The sequence below is a fragment of the Plectropomus leopardus genome, chromosome 20 (genome assembly GCF_026936395.1).
Source record: "Plectropomus leopardus strain MGB_pleo_1.0 chromosome 20, ASM2693639v1, whole genome shotgun sequence".
Lineage (NCBI taxonomy): Eukaryota > Metazoa > Chordata > Actinopteri > Perciformes > Serranidae > Plectropomus > Plectropomus leopardus.
Genome location: NC_142195.1, coordinates 15,545,593 through 15,567,666, shown reverse-complemented (window position 1 = coordinate 15,567,666; position 22,074 = coordinate 15,545,593). Strand labels below are relative to the sequence as shown.

General features: G+C 39.1%; 1 protein-coding gene across 3 annotated transcripts; it reads right to left on the bottom strand.

Annotated features, from left to right (window-relative positions):
• Window positions 1-3: 3 nt before the first annotated feature.
• On the bottom strand, window positions 4-20,913 carry dgcr2 (DiGeorge syndrome critical region gene 2). Of its 3 annotated transcripts, none has more exons than XM_042509788.2 (11): window positions 20,491-20,913; window positions 11,391-11,423; window positions 10,162-10,284; window positions 5,768-5,854; window positions 5,453-5,663; window positions 4,181-4,257; window positions 3,905-4,087; window positions 3,591-3,812; window positions 3,065-3,217; window positions 2,413-2,649; window positions 4-2,328 (listed from the first exon to the last, which is right to left on the bottom strand). In XM_042509788.2, exons 1-11 carry the CDS (start codon window positions 20,570-20,572, stop codon window positions 2,096-2,098), a joined length of 1,641 nt encoding a protein of 546 aa, XP_042365722.1. In that variant the 5' UTR covers window positions 20,573-20,913; the 3' UTR covers window positions 4-2,095. The 3 variants fall into 3 exon arrangements, with proteins under 3 accessions (XP_042365722.1, XP_042365724.1, XP_042365725.1); XM_042509790.2 differs by having other exon boundaries at window positions 3,591-3,794; window positions 20,491-20,909; XM_042509791.2 differs by lacking the exon at window positions 11,391-11,423 and having other exon boundaries at window positions 20,491-20,912.
• Between the last annotated feature and the right edge of the window lie 1,161 nt (window positions 20,914-22,074).

Sequence of the window (22,074 nt, the reverse complement as noted above, 5' to 3'; positions counted from 1 at the left end):
GAGTCGTCCTTCATGGTGCAGTTTATTTGGCATTTGATTAGATGTACATCTACCTCAGAAAAACACAAGCCCCCCCTGTAAATGAAGCATTGTTTTAAATTTAAAGGCTAGAAATAAAAGACAATGAAATGTAGCATTTGTTGTTATTATACATAAAACATTTCAAATCCAATAAAATTAGTTCTCACACCACCATAGTCTAGCACAGAAACTACAGTGTAAATGTGGTTGTTGGGGTCATGGGCAGGTTTTTGACGCACACGGAGATGTTAAATTATACGCAGGAGTCTTCGTATCTACTGTACAGGACAGACTAAAAACGTTTCCATCAAAAGAAAAATCTCTCAGCATGCCAAAAGATAAAAACATGCACCGCAGCTCCAAAAAGCAGGTTGAAAAATAAAAATTTGATGAAGAAAAAAAAAAATCCAAACCAGAACACCATCTTCTTTATACACACACACATGCAGACACTAATTCTTTTTCACAACTTATGAGATTTTGTTTGTTGGGTAATCCGCTGTGGATTGTCAATGCCAAAAGAAAAATGAAAGAAAAATGGGGAAAATATCAGCACAAAAAAAAAAAAAAAAAAGTTTTATACAGACAGTACATTCAAACATGAGACGTGCATTCAGACACACATTTACAGCTGGTTTTCTTGAGGCAGCTTGAAAGCGGTTTGAATGCTGGTTGTGGGTCAACTCGGGTTTTGGAAAAATTCATCCTTGAGTGAATCGAGCGATTGTCACCACAAAAGGGTTCTAACAAGTTCCAGATATACGAATTTACAATTTTCTTTATTACATTTTTTTTTTTTAAACTTCGATCCCATTGAGAAACAAGGACGGTAACAGACCCATCAACACCAAACAGAAAGAGACTCACAGCTACAACCAGCAGCTGAAAACGACCTCCAAATGTGACAACCCCCCCAAAAAAACAAAAAAACCCTGATTTAATCTAGGGATGAGCGTGCAAAACATTGATCTTTGAATCACTAAACATGGTTTAGTTAGCAAATACAGAACTATGCAGCGAAGAAAATAAAGTAACAACAATGGATACTGTCTGCATGATTATATCACTTCATGATTGGAACAGTTTATCTGAAATAAATTGACTCTCAAATTTAATAATGGGATATCTTCCCTAATCTTCACACTTGAAAAGCTTCGCTGCTTCCTCTTGCTGATCCCACAATAAAACAATCAAGATTACAGCCTGCAGTCATAAATTATCATCAAAATAACACAATAACAAACTCAGATAATTTTCAGTACCACAACATTCCTTGATACATAATGCCTTGTGTCAGCATTACCTATTAAAAACACCCTATAGCAGGAAACTACTACTTTCTTGCAAGGTTAAACCTCTTAGTTAGAAAACTTTTGCTGCAAATATGCGCTATAAACCTGGAAGACAGCTTCATGTATCAGACTAATAAGAAAGTGAGATTCTGATGAGCGAGTAGAAATCGAGATCTGGGACATGCCGCGACAGACGGGGCCAATGAGGACATTATTGTAGCCTGAAAGATCAACACAGACACGTCCGTTTGAACAACAATAAGATGCAAACAAAAACGCACAGGGAACAATAGCTGGCTTTACTGTCCGTCTGTCTTTCTTAACCTGGACTGAGACACACAGGTGTGACAAATCTGACCGGCACGGACCTGAAGGGGTATTTACATCAGGGCTCCTCGAGGCCAACTCTGGGATATTTCAAAAACTTTGCTCAGTCGATGCTAAACGTAAAAGCAGCCCTCTCAGCCTCAATGTAGTGTTTTTTTTTTCTCTCTGTACAGAAACAGTCTGCTCTGCTCCCTCAGATGCCAGTGTTTAAAAAAAAAAAACAACACTCAGAAAGCCGACTGCAGAGGAGTCTTCAGAAAGAGGGCACCCTCGCACTTTAAAGAAGCCTCTGGTGTGTCTGTACAAACTTGAACTCCCTGCAGTCAGCGCTTTGATAAACGACGATGCCACAGTCTGCTGCGTCCTCTCCCGGTGCAGAACGCGCTCATGACCTTCCTCAACCAGCAGGTAATGTCCGGATGCAGCTCCCTGCTGTCTGTGCGTCCACAGTCCTATTATACTACGGTGCTGAGGGTGGAGGCGCAGTCTGTGGGCATGGGAGCGGGGGCGTGGCCATCTGTCGGGGTGTCGGGCCCCACCAGGAGGGTGCTGCTATCTATGGAGTCCTCCCTCTCCTGAGTGGACGGTGCCGAATCTGGCACAGGAGCAGGGGCGTTGGGGATATCAGATTGGAGAACGTCTCCCATGGCGTTCATCTGGCTCGGCACCATGGAAACCCCGTTGTGTCCTGCGGGTAATGACACAGAAAGGAAATGAAGGCGAGAGGTGAACACACTGTACATGATAAGATGCATGAATAATCGCCGCCTACCGAGGTCCACGTAGAGGAGGCTGTCTGGGTTGATGGAGGCTTCATACGGAGGCGGGGGGTCGTCAGGGTGCTGGATGTCGGGGTATTTGTAGGCTGCGTACGGCGGAGGAGGCTCTTGGAAATGGAACGCGCCTCCCTCTCCGTCATCAGATAGATGCAGGGGAGTGAGGCCGGTGCCAAATGCATCTGGGCCGTAGTCAAAGCCTGGGACTCGTCTTCCAAGGTTAAAGTGGTGCACTGAGCAAATGAAAACAGACAGAAATGCAAAAAAAAAACCTCCATGATTTTTCCAAACCTTTGAATGATTTGTCATAGTTTCATGACTCTTCCAGGGCTGGAAAATGTGATTTGGAAATTCCATGACTTTTCCATGACAGTGGGAACCCTGTTTACAAGGAGTCTGGTTTAATTTAGACCCTGGCATTAAGAAATTAACAACAGCCAGTCTTTTTTTAAAAACGTTTTTGAGAAACACCAATTTTGAACTGAAGCTCTCCATATCATTGCACTGAAAATTAATCTAAAATAAAAACTGATGCTGCATCTAATTTAATTGAGAGTAATTATGATGACAAAGCCTTTAATTACACAACTAAATGATAGTTAAGAAAGAGGTGAGTGTTTGTGTGTGTCCAGCAGACTTAATGCTCACAGTTTCCTCCAATCAGAGTTTCGATGCGTTCACGTCTCCGCTGACGAAGTCTGTGCACCATGAATAGCAGCAGGGAGAGGATGAGGAAGGACGAGATGCAGCTGACGATCAGTCTCATCCCGCTGGCCATCGAGTCAAATAGGCTGTTTCCATCTGAGGAAAAAAAAAAGAATAACGACAAAATAAAAGTTTTACACACTGTGAGCTCATTTGTGCACCAAAGTATGAGAGCGCAAAGCACAAATTTCTCTTTCCAAGCTCTGAAAGTAATTCTGCGTTTTTCATGTAGGAAGATAAAACTATGTGAACCCCACCCATGACAACATGACACCTCTTTTTTATTTTTTTTTAAATATGTCTTGCACACAGTGTAAAAATATCCTGTGGCTGAAAGAGTCAGCAAATGGATTGCCACAAGTTGCAATAAATCAAATACTTGTGTGCTCAACCTTGTGGTAACCTCAGAGACTGAGCACTTAAAGTTTCTATGCAGTAGCTAACACAAATACTCTGCTAGTGTTAGTACCTGGGTCCAGGCAGGTGAACTTGCAGCACTCTTTAGGATCCTTGCGGAAGTGCTGGCAGCCCTGTGGGCGCTCACACAACGCAGCCACGCACATCTCAGGCTCGCCGTCATGACACGTGCAGCTCAGACATGGGTCGTCTCCTTTAGGCGTGAAGTAGTAGCCCTCGTTTACAACGTTGTCTTTTATGTCTACACACGTTTGCCCTGGTGGAAAAATATAACCTCAAGACATAGTCCAACATGAACATTATGAGACTGGAAAAAAACAAGTAACATAATGTTTCTGATGCAAAAGGAAAAAGATGAGCGCTTACTCCTCTTGCAGAGAAATGGAAACTTCTTGTAGCAGTTCTCAGCATGCCAGCTGTGCAGACCTCGCTCGTTCATACTTTTGATCTGAAAGCGCTGCAGCTGGGCACAGAAGACATTGTCCTGGGTGGGAGACGCCTCCCCAAAGTTAGTCAGACCCTCAGGTGGCAGAAACACCTGCATTGATCCTGTTGAGGAAAACAAAAAAAAAACATAACAATTTAAGCACTGAGACAAGTTATAGAAAAATCGTTGACTCTATAACATATGAGGTCACATACCTTTGTATGCGACCTCCCAGCGGCCCTCCAGGGAGTGGTTCTGATTGGTGATCACATACTGGTAACCCACCCAAAACCTGAAAAACAAAAAAAAAAAGTAAATGTCTACGGTGTTTAAAATGACTGTGTCAAATGGTGCATTTCAGCACTTCATCAAGCAATTTAAACTTCCACTTTTGGCCACTAGATGGCCTGCAACTAATGACAAAGCACCATCACTTGTCCTCCTCTGCTCTCTCTCACACACACACACACACAGACAGATACAATTGACCGTATTTATACTTATTTCATAAAGTCAAAAGGAAAAGATTCACAAAGCCAAAGCAAACATTATAACAAGTAGAAATGCAAATCAAAGGTTTTAATCTTGAGAGACAGAAGAGTTTGTAGAGCTCCCTTTTATACAAATGAATGACAGCACGCCTGTTCAGCTGGCTATTTTCTGTACAAATGAAGGCCTAAAAAATGCAAACAAAGACAAGGGTGCAGAGAATGGACAGAGTTATGCACGGGGGGGGAAGATATCTGAAAAGTGTTTGACTTCAAACAGAAACTACACAGGAACTTAAGTTACTAAGCTCAGACACACTTAAAACTGAACGTGGGATCTTCATCATCACCTTCTTTGCACAACAGAAGTCTTCTCTTACAAATGTGTTAATGCTTTTTTCACGCATTTTTCACACTCTTTTCCAAAGCAGTTTGCACAGATTTCATAGAGTACCTAAAACATATTGGATGAACTGTGTTAAACAAAAGGAAATCATCTAATTACAGCTGATAGAAATTACTTGCATGGTACTTGATTATGAATCGCGAGATGCATCTGTGTGAAACTCCTTTGCTCTATAATCGGCAAACAGTCCTTAACCATCTCTAAAAAATGCAACCTCTGCTATTAGCAAGCAGGGATCAAAGAGGCCAATGGCAAAAGAAAATCAATTATGAAAGCAATAAAAGAAATGGAGATAATGTCTCTCTCTTTCTCTGAATTAGGAACCAGTCCACACTGACAGTGATATTTTGTATTTTGTTGTGTACCGTGTTATGATTGATTGAAGAATTTATAATGTTATATTTGTCCTGTTGCTTGTTTTTAATGTCAATACTAGTTTAACTGTAACTTGTAAATTACTAGAAAGATTCATGAAATGTTGATTAAACAGTAACAATTTACATTTAAAGAAGTTCTTCCATGAAGCTGCAAGTAAAGACAGACGTGACTTTTTAAAAAAAAAAAAAAAAAAGCAAAGTAAAGTAAAAACTCACTTGCACTGGTCTCTGCGCTCACAGACTTTGTCATCAAAATCCACCTCGATCTTCAGGATGAACTGCAGCTCCTCGTTGGTGACAAAAGTGGCCAATGAGCCGTTGACTTTCTGACAAGTGTCCACGGCCTGCCAGTAGTTCTCGTTCCTCAGGTACACTTTGTAACAGCTTGCCGTCTTCTCATAGTGGTGCCACCCGCTGGGACATTTCTCTGTGGATGAAAAATGTTTGATAAAAGCTGCATACAAATAATGCAAATTCAACAATTATATCATCAACTTCAATTAAGTGGAGGGAGTGAAGTGAGATGCTTACTGTTGAAGCGCACGGGTTGAGCCACACCGATGACATCTTCGACCTGGTCATATCCATTCCCAAAACGAAATCTTTCCTCCTTGATAGCTACAAAAAAAATGACTTAAGTTTAACATCCGTGGACACTTTTTTTTCCTTACATGAACTCTGTATATTTTTTTCAGTGCACATATTGGTTTATGTTGTGCAGCCTGTTGAAAACCTGTGATGTAACAAACCAGGCCTTTCATTAATCTGATAGCCTTATAGATTAATAGATCAGCGCTGCTTGCTTCTGCACCAGCTCTGCCTGTCCACTCCACGTTCTAAATCATGTTTGTGTTACTTGTAAAATAATAATAAATAATACCATAATAATAATCATTAAGCTAAAAAGTTTATATATTCATAAATATCCACAGACTGACCCACAGCTTCCTAAACTAACAATCAGCCTCTACTTCTGAAGAGCAGTCATGTCACTACACGTGCACCCTGCAGCTGCAGCCTGTGAAAAACTACAAAACAAAAATCATCCGTTCTTTGGACATGAGGGAACAAATCATATGCACAAAAGTGCATCAGACTTGTGTCTGCACGCAAACTAACACAACTTGTTAAACCCATGTTTAAAAAAAATGCAATCTGCAGTAAGATGAATGCGTGAAGGCCTTGCAGAATGACATCACTATTATATCGTATTGTCACCATTAATCCCCATCCTTGTCATTCTTGAGTCCAAGTGGATGTTTGTGTTGAATTTGAGGAAACTCCCTCAAGGCCATCTTCAGCGTTCACAAAAATGAGACCGATTCAAGGTCACAGTACATATACAGAGGTGGATGCGTATTTATAGAAGATGCACCAAATTCAGGTGAAGACGAAGACGAGTTTAAGTCTTATTTTGATGCTAGTACATCAGCAGGAATGTAGCACAACATGTAAGCGAAAGCAGTGCTCTGTTGTAACAGTAAAATAAAAACCTTTTGTCCCTAAAAAAATAAATAATCATGATAAATAGTTGTAATCTCAACACTGATCAAAATTACCATGAGTATCATTTTGGCCTTAATCACGCAGCCTTTACTGTGTGGACTAATACTGGCTTTCCTCCAGGTCCAGTGCTCTTTGTCTCACTAATTATTCACTTTATGTGCTGCAGATCAACATGACCTCCTGTGTTGAGGTTATGACTTATGACAGGAATTTAGAAACATGTCTCAACAACCATTTATGCCTAAAAAATATCAAGGATGTTGATACAGATTTGCGGAAGATAAAAGCAGAACCGAAGTGTTCCATTGTTATTATTAAAGCAGTGCAGATTTTAACCTCTTGTTAAGTATCACTAGAGGCGTTTACAGTGATTCAAATCTAAAATCTGACCATTGTCTACAAACAGCAAAAACAACGTCTTTTTTCAAAGGGGAGTGAGACTTGATTGACATGAAATACAGGATCTAGTTCTCTGTTCTATCCAAGAAAATGTTTTACTAGAATAGACAAACAATAGTGACTTCCCTATTTTCTCTTAGTTTACAACATCAAATACTCAGAGAGCAACAGGAAGAACAGTTGCCCATAAAAGAGGAAACATAAACTGACATTGGGACATTTTTTCAGTGAAATAAAAAAAGGGAACAGAAACACACTGATCTTATTACTTGTGCTGAAATCTGACTTTCTAGTCATCGTTTACATGTCATTTTTCATATAACACTGCAGGCTAATTAGCTAAAATAAACTCAGTATTCCCTTGATTCTGTGAAATTATAACGGTTGACAGAACAGTGCAAAAAGCAGAAATTACAGGGTATAAAAACAACAGTATCGTATGTCGCAGCAGGAGGATCTTCTGTTTTGAATTACTGTGAAAAAAAGAGCAACTCGGTTCCCTAAAATTAACACATAAACTGAAGTGAAAAACTGTTGAAATGTTGAGAATCTATGTTGAGAATCTAGGATTTTCCTAAAAACCAACAGACTCATACAGAAGTAACCCCTTTCGATCATCATTCATAACCTAAAAAAGGGCAGTATGATTTTTTCCCTGTATTTTCTTATTTTCCTCATACTTTCTGTGCTCAGGAGGTTTAAAAGCGTATACCCCCACCATGCTCAGGTGAGGTTAGGGCTTTATAAAAAGGTAATGAACCGCTGCCAGACCGTAAGCAGAAAGCATCCAAGACAAGTTGCAACAGAATGAGATTTTCACAGTACAATAACCATCTCAGAAAATATTGCAGTTTCACAGTATCATGGTGTTACAGAATTATTATTATCATCGGTTACCTGACCATTAAAGGAATGAAAACACAATGTTTTTCATTTGGGTTAAATGCCATCTTATAACTTTTGAAACTTGAAACCGTTTTTTTGTAAAAAATGTATGTTTAAATTTATTGTAGCTATTCCTATTTTTATTTCTCCATCTTTTGACAATACTTTTAATGCAACTTGTCTTCTGTTTGCAGACTGGCTAACTCCTGTACAGTCTACAACTGCTGCCAACACCTATTCCTGCATTGAAGTTATAAGGTTGCACAGTTTCCGCTGGTATTTTGTCTAGCTGGATTTAGCTTGAGAGATTGCTCCACCTCACGGTATTATTCAACAAAGAGCTAATCCCAAACAAGAACATTGATTTCCATGCGTGTTGTTGATTTAGCAGACAATAAGCCCCCACTGAGGCATGTGTGAGCATTGTTTGGGTTTTTCTTGCCTTCTTCTGTTAAACCACAGCGACTCAGCACATAGGGGAAGGGTAAATGCATGATGTTCAGCTTTTTTGATTAATCATAACCAGCAGATCTGCTTCTGACGTTCTGTGTATTCATTCATGGTAAGTCCCTGTGATGGGCAAATAACCACAAAATAGCACAAATGGTAATTTTCTGACAAATAATTCATGCTGTTATTGGCTGTTCTACAAATGCCGTTTGACTGAGTCCAGTGCTAAAAACTTAATGACTATACAGTGTTGTTGGCCAGCCTACAGCGTTCACTCTAAAGCATGCACAACTGCTGCTGTATGGAGGTCACATGCTGAACTCAATCCTTTCAATAATTCCTATTATGCGGTCAGAAATCTGGGGATAGGGTCTCTCTGGATTTAAGAAGGGAAAACAATAGGATTTCTGTCAAAGGATTAGCAACATCTAAGCAGTGTTGAAGAGATCAGCGAGCAGTAAATAAAAACAGAGACACATGTGCAGCCACTCAGTGTTTAACTCTGCCTCCCGCTGCCATCTGACATTGTCAGTCCAGAGATGCAGGTCCTGAATTTTGATTCCTTTGGTGACTTTTTTTTGCACCTGCAGACTTAAACTATGTCTGAGCTGTTTGGTAAATCAGCTGAATCAGACTGTGTTTTAGGGCTGGACCCAAATATTCAGCCAATTAGATATTAGTATATTGGGGAGGCATTCATTTTTCAATTTAAGGATTTGGGCATTCCTTTTTTTGTTTTTCATTTATTTATTACAGAGGGTGAATGTCATTTCAATGTTTGCGAGAAAATAAACAAATACACCTTAAATTAGATTAGTATGCTCTGTTTCTGTTTCACAGGACTTTGTCAGGTTATTGTGAGCAGTTTGTAGATCTAGAATAATTTGCCCATGATAATAAAAAAATCTCACAAGCTGTGTAATGTCTTAAAAAACTGTATAGAAAGGTCAACAAACCCAACAACTCTGGAGTTTGGAATGCCTTGTGCAGTCACTCCAGGAATTTGTGATGTTGCAATCACAATAATTCGGGTAAAATCAGGTAATCCCCATGACTTCTGCATGGCCTTGGTATTTTGATAAATCACCACAACTTTGACTGATTTCATTGTACAGCTGTGCACAGCATATTGATCACCTCAGCCCCTCTCTCCCTCTCTCTGTTTATCACAATACTGCTGCTGCATCTGTCACACACACAGTGACTGGAATGATAATTTTTCTGTTACTAATGGTTTCATTGACTGAGTCAAACCATTTTGGTGTCAGTGAGAGCACCACCAGGAGACAGACAGAATATTTGCTGTTGATCAATGCCAAAGCGCCAGACACAAGAAAAGGGTATTTGGGACAGCCCCACTGTGTTTGAGATTTGAAACACTAAAAATGTGACTGAGTCCTTCAGTTCAGTCAGGGATGCTTTTGCACTCACACTACAGGCTCTTCCTGCTCATATGTGGTCTACATGCTTCACTGAACACCTCTGGCTGTCGCTTGATTAGCTCCCAGTGTGTCCTTAAAGAATTCTGGGTGCATTCACACCTGTATTTAGAGCCGACCAGCTGTGATCCGAACCGTCCAAGTGTGAAAAGGTACAGGGTGTTGCTATTCTTTCCAAAAATCAATCATGTTATGGGTGTTAGATAACAGAGTGGGTGTAAAAGGGCTTAAGTGAGCTATACTCACGGGGACAGTCCATCTCGTCACTCTTGTCCTCACATGCTGTCCAGCCGTCACACTGCCAGGACATTGGGATACACTGCATCTTCCCACTGCGGCAGGCAAACTGCCCAGGGCTGCAGCGCTGCTCTGAAATACAACAAGAGAGTTCGTGTGGTCAAACCTGCACGTGACTGAGCCTTTTTTTTCAAACAAGAGAAAAAAAACATTTCAAGTCCAGCAGAGGACTGAATGATGCCACGTGAGCTTTTAATGGCTGTTGATAAAATAAGAGATCATAGATGGTGAAGGGGTGAAAATTTGGGGGTATGGAATACATAAACTGATTTTCAATGTTCCTCTTGATAGCTACTGAAACACATTCAAATAAGACTAGCACTGCACCAGTGGGACAAACTTAATCAGCAGAATGTAAACACACTTCCTGTCAGCATGTTAGCCCACGTCTCACTGATTCAATATACTGAGACAGCAGAGGAGGAGGGCATAAAAGATCATTGGTAGAAGTTAAAAAAGGATGCTCGCATAGAAAATCCACAGCCGCCACGGGAAGTTGTTGCTTTCACAGTCTTGATTTAAAATGATCTATAATAAAAGCTACAATAAGTAGAACTTTATTTTTTTAGAGCAGAAAGCCTTTTGCACTAAAATGTTGTCCACCTTCGATGACGTCATTACATTATGTTACAAGCAGTCCAAAAGATGGTGAAAACATGCAATGGTGCCATAAGAGCAGAAAAGCCAGTTGATAGAGATGTTTTTTTTTTAATTTATGACGCAATTTTAATATTTTATTATGTTTACTAACTTACATAACCTTTACGATTTTAGATTGCGCAGATTTTAGTAATATGAAATACAAAAAAACACTTCAGCGCATATATATATATATATATATAAAAAAAATGCAATTACGCAATGCAATTTTCCCTCAGATGTGGTATCAAATACTTACTTTACAGTTTAACAGTAAACTTAATTGTCAAAAATGACATCAGCACACTAAAATGGGTATTTTTAGTGAATTTCATAATTCTAAATTAGTCTAAGCCCCTTTTTCTGCATTATGCTCTGTTAAAAATTGAACTTGTCATTTTGTGCATATCGGACAGCATACATGTTGTATGTTGATAAATATCTAAGGCTTAGTAATGGTTCAAACTGAAGGATCTGCTGACACAGTCTAACAAAAATGTCAGACAGCCACTACACTAAAAGATACACTGCGTGCTTACCTGACAATAATCTTGCCAGAGCTAGCCGCGGACCTGAAACAAATAGAAACAATAGAGTGACTATCCTGTATGTCAGTGTATTGGCTTTTAGGGGACAATATTCATCATGTTTGTGCTGCTCATTATGAATTCTTTAAGGATATCTATTATTTATACTGTCAACAATGCTCTGGCATGTGTCAGTGCTCAGTGATTCCCCCAGCTGCTTGCCCAGTGGAGGGTACATTACACCATCTGTGCTTGGATACAGGTGGTTATGTGAACCTCCAACAGAGCTGGACCACCCACTCACCTGACAAATATGGCAACACTATTTTTACTTTGAAAAAAAGCTCAGAGCTATTTCAAGTGACTATTGTTTCATCTGTGCATCAACCAACTGACCCAGGTGACATAAACACACACAAACCAGACTTTCAGCTTTGATCATCCCTCAGAGCAGCAACCTACACTGGGCTTTAATACAGGGATAAAAAATGACCTTTATTTGCATTAGAGTTCTGACTGCTGCACATATTAATGATTCGCCGGAGTAAAAAAAACAAACGTGTGCCACTGGCTTTGACATATACTGCAAAATTCAAATGGCAAAGGATTGATTGACTTTTACAAACCAGATGTAATTAAAAGTTTTTCAAATATTAACAATCAGAGAAGCAGCCTCACCACAAGCTTTCTTAGAAAATACCTTGCAGCTTAATGATAAAAACATGATAAATCATGTTTTCAAAAACAGGAATCTCACATTACACCAGATATAACCTTGTTATGTTCTACTGTAACAAAGGTCACAAACTTTACCTTACAAGGTCGTATTGACTCCATTCTGCACAACATCCTGCTTACTACATGGCCCAGATTTAGCCATGAAGAACCAGGTTAACAGAAAAAAAGTACTGCTGTAACCCCGTTTGCTCTTGCATAACATACCAGTATAGTTATGTTGTGAGCTTCCAGTTTATCAAAGACATTCATATATGTTGGTAGTTTAAGGCCTAAGTCATTTTTCCCACTGGACTATGTTTTAACCATTGGAGGGGCTTCAGGACTAAACAATAAGGACTGCCTGACTGCCTGGGGTAAAATACCACGTTGGGCTAATAAATCTAGCAATTAATTTGCCTTATTGGGTAAGTGGTAAAAAAAAAAAAAAAAAAGAAAGAAAGAAAAAAGATCCCTGATGAATGAGCCATCTCGCCTGCTTCTCGTCAGAGATCAGAGTTGCACATGCATTACTGAAGCACTAGCCGGAAAATGGAGGTGGCTCAAAAAAAAAGGACAAGTGAGCATTTCAATTATCCTGGAAACAGGTGTTTAGCTGGGTGGCGTTAGAGGATGCTGGTGACACTATGATAACTATTTTTTGTGCAGTGTGCCACAAGTTTGATAGCAAAGACTTTAGTCTTTGCTATCAAACTTTAGTTTTTTTAGTTGTTATGATAACTGCTAATAAATACAACAATTTGTGCAGTGGCAAGTAAATATTGACTTTTTAGACACCTCAGTCGACTGAGATTACTTCAAATTGAGCATTTTTTTGGGGGGTTTGTTTGGTTGTTTGTGTTCTTTTCTTGTTTGTGTTCTTTTTCTTTTGCAAGTCAATGTGCTGTGCAGTGCACTTCTAGGGATGTTTTTGTCCCCAGATTTTACCGCAGAGTGAGCACTCGACTTTCACGCTACTCTTTGATACACGGAGCTGCAAACACACAGGCAGTGACAGAGAGTTACAGAGAGGAGAGACCTTCAGCTCACAGCAACTTAATATGACCCAGTCTCTGGCTTTTGCTTGAAATCAAGTGTTGGCAAAATATGTTGTTACCGCCTTTATCTTGTTTACTATATTACGTAAATGCCACCCGGGGGCCAGTTCAAACTTTAAAACTTGATATGGAAAAAAAACTGAATAACCTGAATAAAATATTCGTATAAGGCAGCCAAATCTGATCCAATCCAAGTCTGGTACAGGTCTACACTAAACAATGGCAATAGTGCTAAAAAAGCCAACACTGTTACCGAGGGAGAACCAAAGAACAGGTGCTACACCTTTTGGAAAATGACATCCCAATATCCACAATAAACATTGTATAAGCACCGTGCAAAGTGCAGGCGATGAGCTAGCCACTGGGACACACACATGCATTAACAAGCTTACAACACACACACACACACACACACACACACACACACACACACACACAAACACACACACACACACACACACACACACACACACACACACACACAGAATGACTTTATTCTCTGGTCAGGACACCATTGCTCCACTAGTTTTTACATAGCAAATAGTGTTTTGCTGCTATATTAATGCTCTGACTGTCACATTCAGGACCTTTAAAAAGCTTACACTGCATGCAGCTGTGCTGATCTCAACGATAAATGATTAGGAAAAACAATCAAATAAGATCTGGGTTGAAAAAAAGTCAACCTATCCTTTAAGGCTGACCTTAGTACAGACGGCCTTCTCTCTGCCTGAAAGGTGTGCAACAAAGCAGACGTCATCTTGTCTAATTAATGCTAAGTGGATTGAGACGCATTATAGACTTGTCTCAGTCTCCCGGGCCTGGATGCACTTTCATCGATCCCATCGAACTTGAATATGTGTCAAATTGATGGATAACATCAGAGACCATGTTTCCCAAATGTAATGTTAATAATTAATGCATATACAGAATAACACGCTGAGTAAAAATGCTTTCAAAGATGATAAGTCAATCATCTTTCAAGTGTCTTGCAGGATTTTATAATTGTGTGAAAATATAGTATATCTATCATAATAAGCTTTCTACATATACAAACTATTTTATGACGATTTTTGAAAACCTTGACCATAGGGAGATGTGAGCATTTCCCTTGCCGGTACATGGCTGAATGTTGATGTAACAAATCCTCTGACGGCCAAGGACCTTTTGAAATTAACATATTTTTTCCCCAACAATACATATTGTAATAAGACTTGTTGCTTTGCTATGTTAGCCTGCTGGGAGGCAAGCAAGCAAACAAAACCAAAATCCAGCAGGGGATTGTTTATCTAAAAAGTAGCCCAATCTTAAGCTGTATCGGTATGCGCTTTCGACTAGAAAATAAAAGCCTGGTTTGTGCTTTCTGGTGCCTGCAGTTTGAATAAAGACTTGCTGCCTGCATAGATCAGTAGTCTTTCTTTTCGTGCTTTTCCGAAAACTGCGGCTGGAAAATTCAAGGGGGTAGAATTTATTCAGCTACCCATAGTCTTTTTAAGGTTATCAGATATATGCTGAAGGCACAGCTTGAGCATCTCCAGGTTAAAAAAAAAAGGTCTCTATCTTTGACAGCTTCAAGCTGAAGTGCACTTCTCTTGTCATTATCTGAACTTCCTGGTGATTAGGATTAAGTATCTGAATTTGTGGTTCTGTGGTTCAAAGCTGCCTGAAAGCTTATCTTTGCCTCCCTGTTCAGTAGATTAGAGAAGTTTTAGTGCACATATTTAATGAGGAGGCAAATGGTTTGTTTTTTGTTTGGAGACAAGTTAGATGAAGTTGATGGCTCATGGTAAACCACAACATGACCAAAAGCAAGGCAGTGCATGTCTGACATTCATGCACACATATGAATAAATGTTCTCTTAATTTTGCTCGTATCCACAATTTGTTCTCATTTTGCCAGTACCCATTTACTTTTGGGATTCATAAATTTTGGGCAAGAGAAAATTGAATGACTGGTCAAGAGCACTCTTACCAAAATAAGAGAAAACCCTACCTATACTAATAGGTGACTTATGATCAAGTGGGATTCATATTTAGCACACCTGGTAAGAGCAAATTTGGATGGTTAAGAATATCTGGTGCATCTAGAGTTGGTTTCTCTTACATTTTCTCAGAAAATTAAGAGAAAATATAACAGAAATTTAAGAGAATGGTGCTGCATGAGGACTGTTTTATCTTAAAGATGTATATAAAGTAATGCATCTGCCAGGGAGCCCATGCATTAATGACTGATACATGACAGTTTTGAAGGCCATGAGCAGGCTGGATAAAAACCTCTTATCCAGGCCATTTTGCTCACAAGCTTCGGATTTTGGGATGTCACGTCTACAAATGAGTGAACACTGGCTACCCTGAGCCTCTGCATCTCTTACATAACTAACAGGAAAATACAATAAAGACTATGAGACTGCCCAAACTCATTCCCACCGAAGTATAATGGCACAGTGAACTGGCCTTGTACACGGTGCACTGCATCATCTCCAGCCGCTGATGATTCACATCAACACTGAGGCTCACTGACAGAGGAAGTGAGTGGGTATATGGGCACTTATTTCTTTCTTTATAACACCTCACACTTAAAATCAATGTATTTTCTTTACACTGTGTAGATAAAAGCACTCCAAGTCAAATTCCTTTGAAATCATAGTCATTTGTTTTGGGTAGTCTACGTAACAAAAAGCAGTTTGGGTAAATTATTACTTGTGTTGTCTGAAAAACTTGACACTTATACTTCTTTTTAGTACTAATGCGACACTGTCTATCTTAAACAGAGTTCCTATTAACTACAGAGCTGTAGCACTGATGTTTACCATATTACGAGAAAATGTTAATACTGGTCATGTCTATTGTTCCCCGGATAAAAAAGGATGAACTTTACTGACCTAGATCATACAACAGCCATTATCTATGTGGTGGGATATCAGGTACAAGACTCTTGGCTTTTATTGTCAGCCTTCCTCAGATCTCTGCCCTGTGACACGGCCAGTTTCCTCCCTTGAGATTTTCCACAACATTTTCATTTCCTCCACATTCACTTTTGACTGCTCGACAACACAGGACAGCAGCATGAGCAAGATGTTGCAAAATGTTGCAGGTGTGAGGGTGAAAAAGTCTCAAGACAGAAATACGTGAAAGGTCAGACTTCTGCATAAAGTAAATATTTCATCTTTAATCTTGTAACTAACTGATGGATGTGGACAAAGCCGGTAAAACAGTACTCCCAAAATAATAGAATAATATTTATTTACCAGTTTTATTCATTATTATTATGAAAAAGTAAATATTTTAAAGCCGTAACCGCCAGTCGAATTGGATCTGGCTGTGCAATACAAATATTCAACAATTCATTTTATTTTCGTAACAAAGTTTTAAAGTTGGACAGGCTCCAGTGTGACAGCAACACTCAAATTATTTAGTAAACAAGCTAATGGCACAAACAGCGGGTCATAAATGTGCAACACTACATTTGTCCGACACTAGATATAAAACAAAAGCCAGACTGTATTGTATTAAGTTGCTGTGAGCAGTAAACTCATCACTTCTAAGCAAAAGATCTCTCCTTTTGCCGCTGCTTGCATATCCGCAGCTCTCTGATCCACCAAAGAGTAGCGTGAAAGAACAATCACTTCGCAGCAAAACCTAGAGACCAAAACTGTGAGTGCGCAACGCTGTACGCCAGTCTGTCTTTGTGTGTCCCCACATTTCTCCTTCTCTGTTTAGACACAAATGTATACTTAATCAGATGTATAATTTATCATTTATCATAATCAACTCATTCATATCATATCTAATATAGCGTTTATATTGTTCTTAAGAGTATTTAGTGTGTTTTGCTGGCACATTTGCTTGCGGCCTGTCAGTCATGTTGTATATATAAACACATCACTGACCCAATGAACACTTACTGGCTGTTGAGCTTAAGGTTTTGCTTAAGGTTGTCCTTAGAAAACTATTGGAAGATGTAAACAAATTTCCAGAATTCAATGGACCTTTTGCCCTCAGAAAGACAATCATAATGAATGTATTAAAAACACATATTGCGTGCTCTGTATCAAAGATGATTTTCAGAAAACCCACAAATGTGTCAACCACAGTAGAATCTTTTAACATAGCTTGATTTTTGGCCAAAAGCAAAAACTTCCCTTACCATCATATAAATAACAAGAGTGTTTTCCAAAAGTCCTTTTTCAAACCTTTTCTTCACTAGTCTTTGAAAAAAAGCACATCACTCTGGCTTCCCTGTGGCTTGCTGTAAGCTAACTGTCAACTGCAACTGTAGTCTTGTCAGTGAAGTATCAGGTGAACAAATGCATCTGGCTGACTGCTGATGGGTGATGTTTGTCAAAAGTTAAACTTCAGCCAACTTTTTTTGCTGAACAAATCATATTACACTGGCAACTAAGCTCCATAGACAACAAAGTTCAGTTAACTAGTTGCTTAAGCTGATGGCCGAGTTGCCTGCAGCTACAAGTAGCACATGGACATCTTGCAAATGTCACTAAGCAAAACTCACACAGTAAAGCCTCTAATTTCTGAACTTCTGCAACTGCATTGGGTAGACAGTTGTGAAATACACAGGACAAATGACCACATTGATCAGGTGAACAATATATTTGTGATCACGCGGCATACATGTCTCTGTAGCAGGGGAGTAAAAAGACATGTGCATGAGCTAACCACAGAGCCACTGCACTGCCCCGAATATATGATCATATCTATTTCCTTTTTCTTTTTTTAATGTGTCACATATCTGTATCTGTATACATCGCATAAAACATACATGCATGAGCAACCCATGGACTTTTTATTTTTTTACATGTGAAACTTATTGCAGCATTAAAAGGGATTCAAATCATATTTTAAATTAACCCTTTAACACCTGGATCAACATCAGTTTTCTCGTGCTGCATTCAGATGTCTTAATACACATGCAATTAAACTTCTGAAGCCTGAGGAAAATTTGTATGATTTCTTTCAAAAACAGGAAAACATAATGAGCAACTTGACAAAATGTCCCACAAACTGCCAAAAAAACAAGGTGGAAGGTGACAAGTAAATGGTCTGAAAATTGACTAGGGGGTCATTACACATTCTAAAAAAAAGAGGAAAACAGAACACTATATTTATAATTCGCTCAATAATATATTTAAAATTATGTTACAGAGAAAAAAAGATTTTTTTGCACTCCCTTTTACTTCTTTCTTTTTTTTCTTATCATTATTTTCAGGTAATTTTCTTTTTTTACTAATTTCTTGCTAATTTGGGGTGCATTTCTTGTTAAGTCACTTGAACCCCTGAAACCTGTATGAGGTTTCAAGGGATTAAAGGCACATCCAACATCTTTAATTCTCCCTTGGATGCAGAGAGTGTTAAGACCGTCGTTCAAAATGTTGACGTAATGTTCTGGCTCACTGACATTTATGCAGAACTGGCTGTGCGAAACTGAAGACTATGACCAGAGAGCCATTTAATGGCCATCTCACTTCATGATGCTTTGCTGCTAATCAGCAGCAGTAACTGTCAGATTCTGAGAGACTTGTAAAATGGTTCAACCCTACCTGTATGACATGAAAAGTGTTTCATATTCACACCTGCTCAAACGTTTTCTAAATTTGAACTATCTTCCAGCAAACTGGATTATTCTTAAGATGAATGTCCACGCCGTGTGGGCACCAAGCTCTGAGATGCCTGCACTTGATGTGAACCAGCATGCTCTACAAAAACAAACCCTCTGTGGCACAGCTTGTGCAAAATATGATAAAACAAATAGTCCCCTTTGTAGGAGGCTTGGCATGAAGGCCATACTATCCCCCAAACAATGAGGAGTTAGTGCAAGCCGAAGCTATTCAAAAGCATTAAAGCACAAGGCTGAAATATGTATGACTTTTCACTCAATAAAATGGTGTTGTGTCCACTCTTTAACATTAGAGTGAATAATGAATACACCTTAATGAATACACCTTTGCAGAATGAATAATTACAATTCATAACACTCCTTAATCGAGTGCAAATGAACCACAAAGAGCCTCCTTAGTTAATATTCGGCCAAGAACCAAACACAATTGCAGTTAAAGAGGCATGCAGTCTTGTGTGTGCTGCATTATCTGGGCCCTTATTTAAACCAAAACAATATTGCCTTTATTCATCACTTGAACTAACAACAGCTTCTAAAATCCCCGCGACTGTCAGGATCACAAGATCGGGTCTTAAGGAAACCACAAGATGCATCTATGCTCTCGATGCTTGAAGGAATCCAGGAAACACTATACAAGTGATTGCATTTAAGTAGGGAGTACTGAGACATGACGTGAAATCATTGCCCTATTTGGATCATTTAACACACATTTTGTGCCAGACATGATTACTTGAAATGGACTTGAGAGTGCCAATGCTGTTTTGAAAGTGGCTAGATTACTTTAAACATACATACTCGCTATGCATTTGCTTATTAGAGGTTTTGCATTTATATATTTTTTTAATTTTTTAAGACACATTTTTTTGCAATACATGTATGAGCAACTCATAGACTCCACATGTTTTTCATGTAACCAACTTGAACATTACTAGTGATTTTAATCATATTTTAATTACAATCAAGTCCAAAATGTTTCAGTCTCCTTGGATGGAGACTGTAAAGCCTGAATCAAAATGTTAGCATAATGTTTTGGCTTGTGTCTGCAGTATATACTGCACACAAACCACAAAAGCATTTTTAGGGAAGTGACAACAACAGTACTGTGTGGTTCATAACTCGGATGTGTTAAACTGAAAAAGATGAGTCAATGAGAGCCAGATTTTGTAACGCAGGAACATGAATCTCTGACATGCATTTTAAATTACAGCCTCACGTCAAAGCGGACAAACACCAAGTGATGTTGTGGAGGATAAACACACCTAGGTTCAATTGTTTATACGGCTTTTTTATGCAAGTAAAACATCTATTTTAAAATATGGGTGAAGATATTTTTTACGCTACAATTTCCCAAAACAGCTGCATCAATAAGTGTCAAGCGGCTTATGAAAGAGAAAACAAACTGCGTTTTTATTTCACGAAATGTAACTAAGTAGAGCGTAAACATCTTAAACGATACGCGACGGAGGATTTGGTTTGCTTACTTTTATTTTTATTTCATGTTGTTAGTGCTAATGTACCGAGAGCAAGGCGGCGTCCACCCCGTCCAGCAGAGGCACAGCAGCGGTTAAAAAACCAACAGAGTCCCCGGTTTATCCACGGGCCTTTCCGGCTGACCTGCCGCTTAGCTTCCAGCTGTAATCTGTTTACCCCACTTCCCAGCCGAGCCTACGGGAATGTAAATGTAGGAAAACAACTTGAATTTATTTACCTGTCCGTGGTGGGTCCGTTAACGTGAGGACGAAGAGAAGAGAGAGGAGGACGAAACTGCTGCTGTCAGCCTTTGGCAACATTTATCCTCCATTCATAGTAACTCCTCTATCCAGAAATTTAAAAAATATACCGAGGATCTGCACCGCCGCCGCCGCCGCCCTCTCCGGAGTTATATCGTTAAACGCCTGACACACTTTATACCCATTTTTTTGCACTCAAAGCGGCAGTTAACGAAGAAAAATGTATACAAAGCATCGTCGCACCGCACAAGCGACGCAGATTGTGGTTAATCTGGCCCGAGCTGCTGCCGCTAGCTAACTGTCGTTAACGTCCGTCCTCTGCTGCTGCTCGGTGTGGAGCGGCGCTGATCCAAGATGGCTGCGGCCTCCCATCACAACAATCCCAAACATTCAACACACAAGCTATCAGCTGGAGGAGCTGCCGGGGCGGAGTTTAGCCGCTAATACCCGCTGTGGCACACGATAACCAAGGGTTTGTTTGGTTTTTTTTTACATTTATGAAAACAGTACATTTATTGGTCAACAGAATTTCTAGATAAAATAATCAGCCAAACAGGTATAAAACCAGAAAGACTAAAATAAAAAAAACCCAAACAAAACAGAACAGAATAAAATTAAAAATAAATAAATAAAATAAAATAAAATAAAATAAAATAAAATAAAATACACAAGTACAACCGTTATCATAAATTCTGACAATAATACGTTAATGTAAATAAAGGAGACAAACGTAGGACTTCTGGGTCAACATTATCTAGCTATATTTACATTGTGAAAGATATGTCATACGTAATAATCTTTAAATGGTATGTGTAAGTAGCACAAAGTAAGTTTAATATCTAAAATTTTGGTTGGTGTAGTCCATATTGTCTCTGAGTTAATGAGAGAAATGCAAAAAGTGTTGCAACCATCCCTAGTCTCCCCTACACCTTGAAAAAATAAGTGTTTTCATGTTTCTACCATATTGTTACAGAAGGTTCATTTGTCAAACATATCCAGAATGTATCTATGAAAAACAGAATTTACTGGACAGTATCTGTGTATAATTTTAAAAAGCAAGTCTTGGGTTTTGTTGGGAAGCACATGTTTGTGAGGAGGAGTAAATACAGTATTCCATGCTTCGCAATAACCAAACTGTGTGTGTTTGTGTTTGTGTGTGTCCGTTGAGATTATTATGAGATAAGATTCAGCCAAAAATATCAGAAAGGATGGCATCAACACACAGGCGGCGCTGATGACTGGCACAGTTTATCAATTAGGAGCTGCTGGCATACAGGGCAGTGTGTTTTCCGCTGGTTCTGCCCCACAAGACTTTGATGAAGGGTGATTGTGCTAATTAAAGGAGATAATTAGATGTAATGACATAGTTAACCTCAAGGTCACGAATATATGTGAACTCCTATCATCCATCGCTCCAATTAAGATGAGATATATTCTAAAAAAAAAAAAAGCCATCTACAGTAATTTCAATCAAAGCAGTCATGGAATAGGATTCGCCCTTTACATTTGGAAACCTTTGTACTAAAAATGCATGAATATGTATTCTACCCCAAATGTCATTT

What these genes read in the sequence shown, in the direction of transcription:
- dgcr2 (XM_042509788.2), bottom strand. Translation starts at nt 20,572, where the DNA reads ATGTTGCCAAAGGCTGACAGCAGCAGTTTCGTCCTCCTCTCTCTTCTC. An exon ending in AACGGACCCACCACGGACAG is followed by an intron (nt 11,424 to 20,490) that starts GTAAATAAATTC and finishes TATTTGTTTCAG; the next exon opens with GTCCGCGGCTAGCTCTGGCA. An exon ending in GTTCACCTGCCTGGACCCAG is followed by an intron (nt 3,218 to 3,590) that starts GTACTAACACTA and finishes TTTTTTCCTCAG; the next exon opens with ATGGAAACAGCCTATTTGAC.